The sequence below is a fragment of the Xiphophorus maculatus genome, chromosome 16 (genome assembly GCF_002775205.1).
Source record: "Xiphophorus maculatus strain JP 163 A chromosome 16, X_maculatus-5.0-male, whole genome shotgun sequence".
NCBI lineage: Eukaryota > Metazoa > Chordata > Actinopteri > Cyprinodontiformes > Poeciliidae > Xiphophorus > Xiphophorus maculatus.
In genome coordinates this window covers 52,203-66,096 of record NC_036458.1, presented here as the reverse complement: position 1 = coordinate 66,096, position 13,894 = coordinate 52,203, and the positions used below count along the sequence as shown (strand labels likewise).

At 37.6% G+C, this 13,894-nt stretch overlaps 1 protein-coding gene across 1 annotated transcript in view; it reads right to left on the bottom strand.

Annotated features, from left to right (window-relative positions):
- LOC102231469 (multidrug resistance-associated protein 1-like) overlaps positions 1-13,894 on the bottom strand; it is a 94,797-nt gene that overhangs the window by 71,376 nt on the left and 9,527 nt on the right. The window contains exons 2-8 of the mRNA XM_023349342.1: positions 9,179-9,355; positions 5,900-6,028; positions 5,054-5,191; positions 3,214-3,339; positions 2,449-2,510; positions 1,257-1,388; positions 456-686 (exon numbers count right to left, since the gene is read on the bottom strand). Of these exons, the coding sequence (XP_023205110.1) occupies positions 456-686; positions 1,257-1,388; positions 2,449-2,510; positions 3,214-3,339; positions 5,054-5,191; positions 5,900-6,028; positions 9,179-9,355 (995 nt within the window). The remainder of the gene's footprint in view (positions 1-455; positions 687-1,256; positions 1,389-2,448; positions 2,511-3,213; positions 3,340-5,053; positions 5,192-5,899; positions 6,029-9,178; positions 9,356-13,894) is intronic.

Below are 13,894 nucleotides of genomic sequence, written 5' to 3'. Positions count from 1 at the left end.
CTGTGCATTGTCCACGAAGGCCAGTGCCTCCAAACAAGCATTTGCTGCAGCATGGCTTTTGTGGTGCAACAAAAAGTGTATTTATTATATGCATTATATAAATAAAAAAAATTGATGTATTATTTTTTGTAATTCTAATTTGGTCAATTATATCAGTGGAAACCCAAATTGTAGTCCTGACATCTTTATTTCTGTCTGCCTCTTGTTCTGATATACCTTACAAAGTAATGGAAGGTTTTAGAATCGCCTTGTCCAACCAACTCAAAAGATAACATTTTATAACTCCATCTATAAGCTTGATATAGAAACACTAGCCCACGCAACTAATACTTTAAGTGTGATTAGAAAAACTATCATGCATGCCATTAATCATTAACCAAGCAATGCTACAAATAGAATTTCATTGTATAAAACTGTAAATATCAAGTCAAAAACTTGATATTTAATCTACTCACCTAAGGATCTCGGGACCAACAAACATGAGAATGTCTTGGATTATTTTATAGAGACAAGAGATGAGGAAGTAGGGTCCAAAGGTCAAGCACAATGCCCAAAGCAACGAAGGCTCTTTTGTTTTCCTGGGAGACGTTAGGAGCAAGATTTCAGACTCTTCCACAGGTTGGCCCTCTCTGTTCTCACCATGTAGAGCCCGTTTAGGGGAGTATACCATTTGTTGCTCGGTTCTGCTGAAAACAGAATGGATGGGTATTTTATCATGCACTACCTTGCAAAAATATTCACACTGCTTAAATTTGAGTTATATTTGTATCACAAAAAAAATGTCAATGTCAATTATTAGGATTTTAAAAGACAGAACAATTCCAAGTAGTGCATAATTGTTAATTGTGGAAGGAAAATGATACATGGTTTTCAAAACATTATTAAAGATAAAAATTGGAAGAGTGTTGTGTTCAACTACAAAGTCAGTAATTTGTAAAATCATCTTTCATCTACAGGTCTTTTGAGGTATGTCTGTACTAGCTTTAAACATCTCCAGACTGCTTTTGCCCCAAATCTTTTTTGAACCTGGGTGAACCACTATAACACATTAATCTGCTTTGATTTAAACAATTCCACTGTATGCATAGGGTCATTGTCCTGCTGGAATGTGAACTAATTAATTAAGGAAAATTATATGTCTTAGGTTTACTGAAAGACATTGAATACATCATGTAGAAGGTGCTGAATTCATAAAAAATGTATTACTAATTTAGTCCTGCTAAACAAAGTTGAACCTCACTGTTTATCTTGCTGACCTCTTGACTTTTTGGCACTCTGAGTTCCAGCGATGCACCAGCTGTGGTACCACTCTGTGGGAGCAGTCATCAGGGTTTAAAGACCAAAGATCTTTCTCTTCCAGGGGGCGTCTATATCCAACCATCATCATCCTGGGAGAGAAAATGACTCCAAAGATGAACACAATTGATCTAAAGGTATAAATTCTTCATCCTTCTTTATCCTACATTAGGGTCATTAGTCTCCAGAGATATAGTGAATATAATTTCTTGCTCAGTTCCGATTTACTGAATAATTTATCTAGTTTTAGTGTACTTCAGTAATCACTTGAACACATTTCAGTCCTCTGACCAGGGTTTCCCCCGTGTATATTATAGGCCTGGCGGGCGCCATGCTTTAAGTGTCCCCCTCGCCAAGCGTTGTTTGTTAATTATTAAATAAGCCAGACTGCAAGCGTCTCTTCTGCAGTGAGCATTTCACTGGTAGGGCAGAATTATTCCTGAAAGAAAGATGGGTTTGCATCTTTATAGTTTTTAATAGTTCATTGAACAGGGAGCGCGCAGCAGTCAGACAGCTGGCGCCTTTGCGTGTTGACTGCTTCGGGCGCGCTGTCTTGACTTGATCTGTGAAGTTCACCTCGGCGCGGATTGCTCATATAGGCTCACCTATATGGACACTTATATCGAAAATCCAAAATTTATTCCTTTCTATTTTTTACTTGTAGGAAAATCTCAAGGTACGTACAGTGCATATAGCCATACAGCTATAGGCACTACTGCCTATAGCTCTGATAGTAAGCAGTCACCCTTAGACTTAGACTGACTTTATTGTCATTTTGCATGCACAGGGTGTACACCCTTGCGTCTGCGCATAATTCTGAACTTTAACCCTAGAAAAGATTACTACGTTTTATACATAAAGCAATTTATTTTAAACATTTTTTAAATTTATTTTTATTTAAATTCTACATATAAACAAATGTTATTACTTTAATGTGAAATTATTTAATTACATACTTGTTTTGGCAGTGCTCCCTGACGACAATTGCTATTTTTAGAACTTGTTATTCGGGCGACTGACAATGTACCTTAGGCGACCAGGTGCCGCAGGGTACCATGTTGGTGACTCCTGGTCGTGGTGGTTGGACCACCAATATAACCAACAAGTTAGCACTACATTCACAGTACTTTTCTGTGCTTTCTGTGTGCTTACCCTGTAATCCACCAGAAAGTTATCCTGGAGAGGAAAGAAGCTCCAGGCTCAGGACAGGGATTCTGTGGGAGGAAACCTTACACTTTACAACTAGAAAGTATGTGATGATTGTTTGGACTTGGATTCAGGATGCCAGACTTTGGTAATATTTTTGATTAGCTATCAATTTGCAATAATTGCCAAAATGTTTTTAAATGACACAATAATGTTATTGCAAACTCTCTTTAATATTTTAAATCTGTAGATTTTCTAACATGATGTACCATGTCAGAAGGTAAAGTTATAACTAAAGAGTTTCAGGGATCAGAACATTCAGGAAAATTCTAGGATTTTTCCCCCCTGTTGCCAGTTCTCAGAAAGAAGGAGAAGAAACAGCAGCAACCAAACTTTGATAACCTTCAAGCTCTAAGACAACACTTCATAGTTGGTTAGGATTTTGTTCAGAAGTTAGTATCTAACATGTGAGAGAGTTGGGAAGAAAATGATCAACAATGAAAACATTGATCTTTAGAAAAATATGATTTATTTGGTAACAAAACATTTAAACTTCTGAGAAGTTCTTAAAGTTTTTTTCATTAAACCATAGAAACGAGTGAAAAGTCAAATTAATGAAGCCACAAAACCCCATGTGGGTAACAGCCAGAGAAAGCTTTGGTTGTCTCTGTAAACCAAATATAAAGTGGTAACTGTTGCATAATTCAACTGTGAAATAGCAGTGTGGGTTAGTGTTTACAGCATTCCTTAGTCTGTATGTGATTGTCTCACCAATTCCTTGGTAGCCTGGGAGAAAAGCGGTGGTTGGTCAGTCAGGCAGGAGAGAATCAGAGCGACCAGAAGAAAAGCATAGTAGATGTAGAAGGTGGTGTACTTCCATATGCACACAGTCTCTGGCTAAAAGAGAAAAAGAAAGAAAGCATAACTGTGGTACACTCAGGGGCGCCATATAGAGGGGGAAAGGTTATGACAATTCTAAGTGCCCCTGACCGACAGGGGGTCCTCCACAATTTATTTATTTATTTTTTGTTCATAGAAATAAAAAAAAAATTGGGACTCTGTCAATTACAAAATTAATCATATTGTATTTTCGAAGATTGTTTTTAGCAGTAAAAAATTAATGTTCTCAGTCCCAGACCAAAAAACACACATCCATATTTGCCCTGAACCCCCCCAGGATCTGCATGAAATGGTTCGTTCCTGCTTAGAGCGCTTGGCGGTGACGGTGTTCAGCAACAGTCAGTAGAAGACACAATCGACTGTAGCAGTTACTATGCTACTAAGAAAAATTATAAAGTAAAAAATAAAAAAAAGAGAGAGAGAAAGGCAAGAGTGTCAATTTATAACAGTTTTTATTCAAGAGAGGTGAGTAGATTGTGTGAGATTATCAACCATTTAGCATAGTTAGCTTAGCTACAGACTACTGTTTGCCTCCATTTCACTAGCATTTAATGAAGTAAGGCAAAAAATTTCCACGACATTCATATATTTAAGGTGTCCCTTGTACCTTTAACCACTTAACAACAGATGAATCAGTCAGCAGCAACTCTAGCAAATGACCCTCCTGACCTGTAGTCTCCTAAGTTAAATTAAAGCTAAAGTATGTAACTTTTATACAAAAAATATATATATTTTTTACATATTTGTTAAAACTGTCATTATGTTGTGACAGTATGGTATGAGAGATAATCTGTGAAAATCTATTTCCTCTGATTTCTCAAAGTGCTAGAAACAACCAGTCAGTGGCAGGAGAGTTTTAGTGCTGTCAATCACAATCTCATGTGGCTGCTCATCCTTCCTCCCAATCGCTCTGTGCTATGCTGCAGCTAGCATAGCCTGTTGTAAATGCTTAGTCTAGTCTACCAGTGACAGCAGATAAACATTTTTCCTGTAATAATAAGTTGTTTTTCCACCATTAGCACATTTAGCAGTGAGTGATTGAAGTTGATTGACAGTACTCCTGATTCTGATTGGCTGTTTTGTCCGGAATGTTGCATTACTTTAGCTAGCAATAGTAATTCAGGGACGAGGTGGAGGAGATTGATTGTTTTCACAGATTATCTGTCTCATAACAAACTGTCACGACATGGTGACAGCTTTAACAAATATGGAGAAAACATTTTTTTATTACAGTTATGTACTGCAGCTTGAATAAAATGCAACTACATATCATTTTTTGAGAAGTCTGGATTTCTTCATGTATATTTTGCATGTTGTCTATGACTGTTGCTGGTGGGGAAAGACATTTCAGTAATCTAAAACTACTTGAAAAAATTTAAGCAACTTACTTGAATATTGTATGCGGACTGGTGGATGTAAAATTCATGAGCAGTAAATATTGTGCCAGTTATCAGTTTTGGACCAAAGAAAGCAAGGCAGTTGCAAACGTTTAAAATTGTGACGCTTTTGATGGGTCAGATAGACTCAAAAAATTGTAACAGCAGCTGTGCTGGGGGGGCTCAATTTAATTTTTTGCCATGGGGCCCAAGATTCCTGGCAGCGCCCCTGGGTGCACTAACTGCAATTTCTTAACTGTATAAATAAAATCAATAAACATATCCTTGAACAATTCATTTTCTGGTAGAAAATGTAAAGAATCTTTTAAACTGACCTCATTCCGCGCCTGGAGAATCTTTGACCTAAAGGAGACCGTGGCACACAGCAGAGCTAACAGCCAGAAGATCAGCAGAATTCCACAGGACTGCACCCCTTTTAATCGTTCATATTGAATTATGAAGGTGGCCAGCAGCTGGATCACAGACAAATTAAGGCACATTTACATGAATTAATTTCAGCAAACTCATCACAGTCATGCAGAATTCTATAACCATCTAATCACTGACAAAATATCTGCGCACCTCTTAGAGTAAAGGTTAGGTAGCACTTCATTTGACGGGGTGTGCATAAGGCTGACATGACACTGTCATAAAGATGACATAAGCTCTGTCATGAACATGAAAGAGTCTTTATGAATGTCTATGACTGTTGTCATGAAGGGTAATTCAGTAAATAATGAAATTTTTAATGCAAAGTTGCTCTAAAAGTTGCATTGAAAGTCCATTAAAAGTGACAACTTTGCATCAAAGTGTCATAAAAAAAACACAAGGCAAAGTTGGTCATTTCAATGGCCTTATAATGCAAATTTTAAAGCAACTTTGAATTAAAAGTGTCATTATTTACCAAATGACACTTCATCACATCAGTCAGACATCCATAAAGACTCCTTCATGTTCATAACAGGTGTTACGTCATGTTTATGACGCTGTTATTTTAGTCTTATGCACACTCCGTCAAATAAATGTTACCAAATGTTTTTATGAAATTTGAACAAACATATAGCAATCCCTTCTAAATAAAAAATACAGAACAAAAACAAGAATCTTTTAATTATAAATACCACAAAATATTTTTTCTGCTCCACAGAGAGATGATGAATAAAGGTAAAATAATCTCTCACCATTGTGAGGCCAAGTAAAGTAGGACTGACGAGGTGGACGGGTGCAGTGGAGTTGCTGCTGTGATTCCTTTCCCAGAAAGAATAGAACACATCTGACCAGCAGACAACCCACAATAGAAAACCTACCACCTGGAAAAAGGAACAATTCTGAACTTCAGAAAAAGCAAAATCTAAAATTGGGGAAATTAAATCACACAGCTAATATTAATATTAATATTGCACATTAATATTAATAGTTTCCCTGAATTATTAAATAGTCACTATGGAAAGCAACAAAATTAATTTTTCATTCTAAGGACCAAAAGCTGAGGGAAGTAACCCCCTTAAGGTTTTACATATCAGGACATGATGAAAATAATTTAGCCTCTAGAAAATTCTGACCTCATGTATTATAAGAATACTAATTTCACAACGGTATTGTTTTCCCTCCATATATAAAGCCAAATTGCAACTCCCTCCCATTACTGCTTCTACTGAATTTTATCATAAACAAGTAATGGTAGTAGTGGTAATAATTAAAACATGCTTAACTGATCGACTGTGTCAATCCAAACATGCTGTCTAAGAGCATATGGTCTGAATTAGGACACCATCAATATAGCACCAATTTCTTCTACTATTCAACAGAGTGAAACAATTGGAAAACATTTAAGACTCATGCCAATGTTCCCAGAAGTGGACCAAAAGCATAGCAGAAAAATATTTAAGAACAATTGAACCTTTTGTTCAATTGTTTTTCAATTGAGAATCGACATCTACTTGTTAGACTTAGACTGACTTTATTGTCATTTTGCATGCACAGGGTGTATACAGAAGACGACCCACAATAGAAATTATTTCATTATTAATTTTTGCGTGAGATTCAAAAAATACAATGCATCAATTTTTTGGTATTTTGGGTACTCAACTGATTTTGAGATTTGTTTTTGTGACGTCTTGTGCGATACTCTTTTCTACTGAGAAGATCTATCCCCCCATGTCAGATGCACCCACTGCAGCCAAAGAGGTGCAGTGACAGAAATCTTTTTCAACTTTTGCCATGTTTAGTTTAACTTGTGGTTATCAATCACCCACCATGCTGATTGAATTTAAGAAGTACTAATTTTTAAGGGTGAACTGACTGCAATTTTCTGACCGATTGTCGATCTTTAAAGAGAGGATGTTTTCCACAGCTGGAGACACCTTAAGAAAGACCCTTCCTGAACAGTCAGACATGCAAATTTGTCTATTTGATTGCAGAAACAGCTGCCCTGGAGCACACTAAAAATTGTTGAGGCTGTCATGCACTGGGCCCTCTAACCACCACTGGTGGGGAAGGTGGGTGAAGAGTCTTGCCTAAGGACATAACAACAGAATTGGACGGAGCAGGAATCAAATCGGATACCCACCAATTGTGGGATGAAATCCCATCACTGTCAAATTAGCTAATTATTTAAGTACCACACATTCAAACTCTCTAGAGATACTTGTTTAGTGCAGCATAAAACAGTTATTGACAGTAAAGATGTGGTAAAGTCATTAGGAAACTACAACAAAGTTGCCTCAATACTAATACCACAAATGTTGACCAGCAGTTGCTTCTTCATCAAAATCTTGTTGTTGAGATGGGAATAATGAATTTTATTTTATTCATTAGATAAAAACAGTAATTAATCTGGGATGCATATTGATTATAAAACAAACCAAGTTAAGAACTCAGATCGTATAGAGCACCGGTCCCCAACCTTTTTAGTCGCGCGGACCGGTCAGCCCTTCGCAATTTTGCTGCGGACCCAGGGGATGGGGGGCAGTACTCCGATGTTGTTTTGTTACTCATTCTGCTGCAAGTTAGCTCAATTTTGACGCGCAAGACGTAACCAGTAAAATCCGGTTTAGGATTTTCAAAATAAATGATCCGGAAGAAGTTTATTATTTTTTGCGCGGCCCGGTACCAATTGGTCCGCGGACCGGTGGTTGGGGACCACTGGTATAGAGGAAAGGCCACAGTCCCCTCTACTTTCTGAGGCAGCTGACGTCCTTCAACATCTGCCGCACTTTGCTCAGTGTGTTTTATCAGTCTGTGGTTGCCAGTGCTATCCTGTATGCTGAGGCAGTGGGCTGAGGGTAGAGGACACCAACAGACTGAACAGGCTGATCTGCAAGGCCAGCTATGTTGTTGGAGTGGAGCTGGACTCTCTGGAAGGAGTGTCGAAGAGAAGGATTCTGTCCAAGATGCAGGTCATCTTGGATGATGAGTATCATCCATTTCATGATGTGCTGGCTGGATTCAGGAGCCAATTGAGCCAGAGACTGATAGCACCAAAATACACCACAGGAAATCATTCCTTCCTGTACCCAATAGACTATACAACACCCAATGTCTTTAAATTTAAGTTTACTCTGGACTCACTTGTAGATTTATAAATTCACATACAGTATGGATATAAACATTTATAGACTTACATTATCTATAAACCTATAATCTATACCGATTGAACCGATGTAGGGGTGGTATCGGTACACCCATACATTAAACTGACAAGTTCAGAGGGTCTTCATACCTCTTGAACTTTTCCATAGTTTGTCACATTACAACCACAAACATAAATATATTTCATTGGTAATATATTTATGACAGATCAACAAAACATGGCATACAATTGTGCAGTAGAAAGAAAATTATACACGATTCAAAATATTAACAGTAAAGATGTGGTATAAATATTAAATATATAACACATAAAAAACTGAAAGGTGCTGAGTGCAAAAGTATGTAAAATTCGTAAATCTTTCAATAGAAATGTCCTTTAGGCTCACCATTGTAGATCTTGGTGTTTTTTTTTTAACTCAAGTAAAAAATACTTTAGAAAAAACAGAGTTCCCACTGGTATTTAGAAAAAAATTTCCATGACTTTTCCATGACTCTCCATGACTTTTAGTATAATTTTCCATGACCCACTTACAAAAGAAAGAAAGAAGTGTGTATGACTGAAAGACCTAACCCCATCAAGTTGATCTATAGAGAGCATGTAAAAGTGCAGGCAGATAAGAGAGGAAACATACATTACAAAAATGTGGAGATGTAGCCCACACAGACAGGTATGAATTAAAAAGTGTCAGGAATCATATGATAATAATGTCATAAACAAAACATATTAGCAATAATGCAAACACAATATTGTACATGTAATTTTAGTTAAAAAAAGTACTTCTAACTAAAGTAAAAAAAAAAAAATCAACTTTTAACTTTAGTTAAAAGCAGAGCAGAAAATAAGACCAAAGGCTTTGATGATCACTCACAGTTTTTGCTTTGTTGAGGTGACTCATGCATATGTAGCCACGGTCATGACTGTGGAGGTAGAGGAGGTAGATGGGGGCACACATCCACAGATAGAAGCATGGCACCCACACCAAGACAGTATTTTGGAAACACGGAGTTAGGTCTGGATTAGATGTGTTCCACGTACTGTTCCAATCCTGTCGGAGACAAATGGATTGAAAAGGATTGGAAAATGGGATGGTTAAACCAAAAAGCAGTGAAAAGTTTGGCTATGAATAAGTGGCAAGAGAAATTATTAATAAAGATGGTCATCTTAATCAAAGTTAACAAGTCAGCACACCACCTGATTATCAGGAATTAATAGTCTAACAGCTCACAGTCTCTCTCAGTTACTGTTTTATGAATGAAGGAGTAAATTTATGCACTGGCATAAATTTGGGTTTTGGGGTCCTCAAAGCATCCCAGAAATTGCAATGAGGATAAATTACCTCTGAAGTTAACAAAGAAAACTTGCTAGATGTTCAAACAACCAGTCCAAAATACAGGCATATCAAGCATTAAGCTAGGCTTGCACCAAGTACTTGGCCAACTGATTTATCAACGCTGTTTTCCTTAGTTTTGGAAGATCAGTGATTGGCCAATACTTGCATGTGAAGCTGATTTTATCCCCTGATCTTATGTACCTGAAAAAAGCCTAAAAATCAACCACTGTCCTCTGTCCTTCAGGACATCGAGACACGACTAATGACAAACGACAGCAATGACTAGAGACAAACGACTAAAGCCCGACAGGACAATACACACAGGTGGGATTAAATACACAAGGGGTAAACAGGAAACATGAGACACAACTGGGATAAATCAAGGGCAAGACACAGGGACTAATAAACCAAAACACAACACAGGAACCTAAGTCCTCACCATACCCTAATATGGCGAGGAATGTGTCGTAGTTTCATGAAACTACGAAACATTTCTATTATAATACATGCCTCGGTTTAAAAAATATACACTGCTCAAAAAAATAAAGGGAACACTTAAACAACACAATATAACTCCAAGTAAATCAAACTTCTGTGAAATCAAACTGTCCACTTAGGAAGCAACACTGATTGACAATCAATTTCACCTGCTGTTGTGCAAATGGAATAGACAACAGGTGGAAATTATTGGCAATTAGCAAGACACACTCAATAAAGGAGTGGTTCTGCAGTTGGGACCACAGACCACTTCTCAGTACCTATGCTGTCTGGCTGATGTTTTGGTCAGTTTTGAATGTTGGTGTTGCTTTCACACTCGTGGTAGCATGAGACGGACTCCACAACCCACACAAGTGGCTCAGGTAGTGCAGCTCATCCAGGATGGCACATCAATGCGAGCTGTGGCAAGAAGGTTTGCTGTGTCTGTCAGCGTAGTGTCCAGAGGCTGGAGGCGCTACCAGGAGACAGGCCAGTACACCAGGAGACGTGGACGAGGCCGTAGGAGGGCAACAACCCAGCAGCAGGACCGCTACCTCCGCCTTTGTGCAAGAAGGAACAGGAGGAGCACTGCCAGAGCCCTGCAAAATGACCTCCAGCAGGCCACAAATGTGCATGTGTCTGCACAAACGGTTAGAAACCGACTCTGTGGTGGATGCTCCTCCCACCACCACATCGTGTTAGTATTTTTTCTTTATATTATATTACAGTTTATACGTTTAAGTTAGTTATTTCATTTAGACATATATTTTCTAATGGGTTCACACTGATTTAATGTCTGTCTGAATGGTTTATTTACACTTGTTCTTTGTTTGAGGTGCTGCTGAGACAAACCAGCTGGAGGAGGAAACCTGGAGCATACCATTTGTTTTTGAAAGACTGAAGGGGGAAGACTTGTTTCAAGTTGTTTTTAATTAGTTAATTTTGTCACTTAAATATTCACTTATTGTTTCTGCTAAGTAAGAGTTAGTTTTGCTTTATTCATTTCATAGAATGCTTTAGTTAATTTTGTATTTATTTGTTCTTTTGTTATGTCGTGCCTCCCTCATGTGGTAGATTTAGGTTACTCCACCCCTATTTAAGCAGCCTTTTGTTCTTTGTTGGGAGGTCAGTTTTGTTTGTGTTCAGTTAGAATTCAGTTGACCTCAGTTAAGTTGGGCCCAAATTTGTTATTTATTCTTTGACTTATTTTTGCATTAAATCTTTATGTTTTGTTTGCTATTTTGGAATAATTGAATTTTTGCTACCTTGAACATTTTTTTTGTCCTCGTTTGAGTCTGGTCCCTCACAGACTCCATGAGGATGGTATGAGGGCCCGACGTCCACAGATGGGGGTTATGCTCACAGCCCAACACCGTGCAGGACGCTTGGTATTTGCCAGAGAACACCAGGATTGGCAAATTCGCCACTGGCGCCTTGTGCTCTTCACAGATGAAAGCAGGTTCACACTGAACACATGTGACAGACGTGACAGAGTCTGGAGACGCCGTGGAGAGCGGTCTGCTGCTTGCAACATCCTTCAGCATGACCGGTTTGGCAGTGGGTCAGTAATGGTGTGGGGTGGCATTTCTTTGGGGGGCCGCACAGCCCTCCATGTGCTCACCAGAGGTAGCCTGACTGCCATTAGGTACCGAGATGAGATCCGCAGACCCCTTGTGAGACCATATGCTGGTGTGGTTGGCCCTGGGTTCCTCCTAATGCAGGACAATGCTATACCTCATGTTGCTGGAGTGTGTCAGCAGTTCCTGCAAGATGAAGCCATTGAAGCTATGGACTGGCCAGCCCGTTCCCCAGACCTGAATCCGATTGAGCACATCTGGGACATCATGTCTCGCTCCATCCACCATCGTCACGTTGTACCACAGACTGTCCAGGAGTTGGCGGATGCTTTAGTCCAGGTCTGGGAGGAGATCCCTCAGGAGACCATCCGCCACCTCATCAGGAGCATGCCCAGGCGTTGTAGGGAGGTCATACAGGCACGTGGAGGCCACACACAATACTGAGCCTCATTTTGACTTGTTTTAAGGACATTACATTAAAGTTGGATCAGCTTGTAGTGTTATTTCACTTTAATTTTGTGTGTGGCTCCAAATCCAGGCCTCCATTGGTTAATAAATTTCATTTCCATTGATGATTTTTGTGTGATTTTGTTGTCAGCACATTCAACTTTGTACAGAACAAAGTATTCAATGAGAATGTTTCTTTCATTCAGATCTAGGATGTGTTATTTGAGTGTTCCCTTTATTTTTTTGAGCAGTGTATATTTTGTCTGTTTTTCAGGGGAGGTGCCAAAGAACCAAGGGTCATATTCAAAACACCAAAACAATTTTAAGAAGAGTCAAGGTTGTTTTCTTGTTTGTTTGGTTCTTTTTCCCATTTTGTGCATATGTCAATAGAATAGAAGTACTTTATTCAGCCCAGCAGGGAAATTACTTCGCAGTTACAGCATAGAGACAAGACACAATAACAACTACCACTGAGTAGTAGTTGTAGATAAAATAAAATATAAAATGCTATAAATTGTAAAAATATGAAATGCTGTTAATATAAAAGCAACTTAAGAGCAGTCCTTGCAAAGATTCAAAAAAAATGTTCATGACATTAGTTCTGGTGTAAATATCTCTTAAAATTGTACTTTTAAGCGGTGGCTCTTTTTTGTACATATACAAAAAAGTATTTTTATAATCATATTTTGTCTTGGTAGTCTTTGATGTTAATACTGTAAAATTAATATTCTTTGCAAAGTGAATAATGTCCGCTAAAGTCAACAATGTTCAACGAATAATAATAATATTACTAGATTATTATTATTATTATAAATTATTATAATTTAATAATAATAATAGTTGATGTTATTGCTATTATTATTATTATTATCCTGTTATTAGACATTTGGTTAATGTCAGTGAACGTCCAACCACTGTGAACCAAACATGGACGCTTAATAGTGTTTCAAATTCGCTGAACGTTCACGGATTAACGTGGCAAAAGTATGACTTTGAAAATTGAACACTCACATATCTTTCTGTATGACATGCTAAATAAACCAAGTTGCTGCTATCCATTTTTGATTGTGTGACTTTATAAACAGCACTCCACAGTCTAGCAGCAGCCCAGGTGTTCTGTTTTTCTATGCTACCCATGGTAATGCGCATTCGCACATCACACGTCACATACTGCTTACCCAGCAGATTTCTTACAAATACGTCCTACCTGTGGAAGTTTTGTTTCATGTGTTTTATTTAATCGAAGATTACTGTAAGCTTTATTTAATTAATTTGATCCATAGTTGAGAAAAAGGGGCAGATATTATAAGATTATTTTCTTCTTTCTGCTACCTTTCATTTCATTTTTTTTAAATTATTTTATTTTTTTCTTTGTATTAAAAATTTTTTTATTTGTATTGAATGAAATGAATAAAAAAAAAAAAAATAAATAAATAAAATTTATACCTGGCTTTCATTAAGCTGCTGTATTACTTCATGTTTTTATTTTACATGACAGGCAGCTTAGGCTTTAGTTTGCCGTCTGCAAAGTCGTTACTACTGTAAACAAGTCATTGTTTAGCGGTTAATCAGGACAAAATATGTTGTTTTTTGGGCTATTTTGTCCCTATATTTTAAAATATTTTTAGTTTAATTACACTCTGTTTTTATTATTAAACTTTGCTAAATAGATGTTAGCGATACTATGTGGGACTGAAGCTGTGTAATAGCCGTGTAATATTAGTGTATATTAATCATATCCTATCATTTCAGG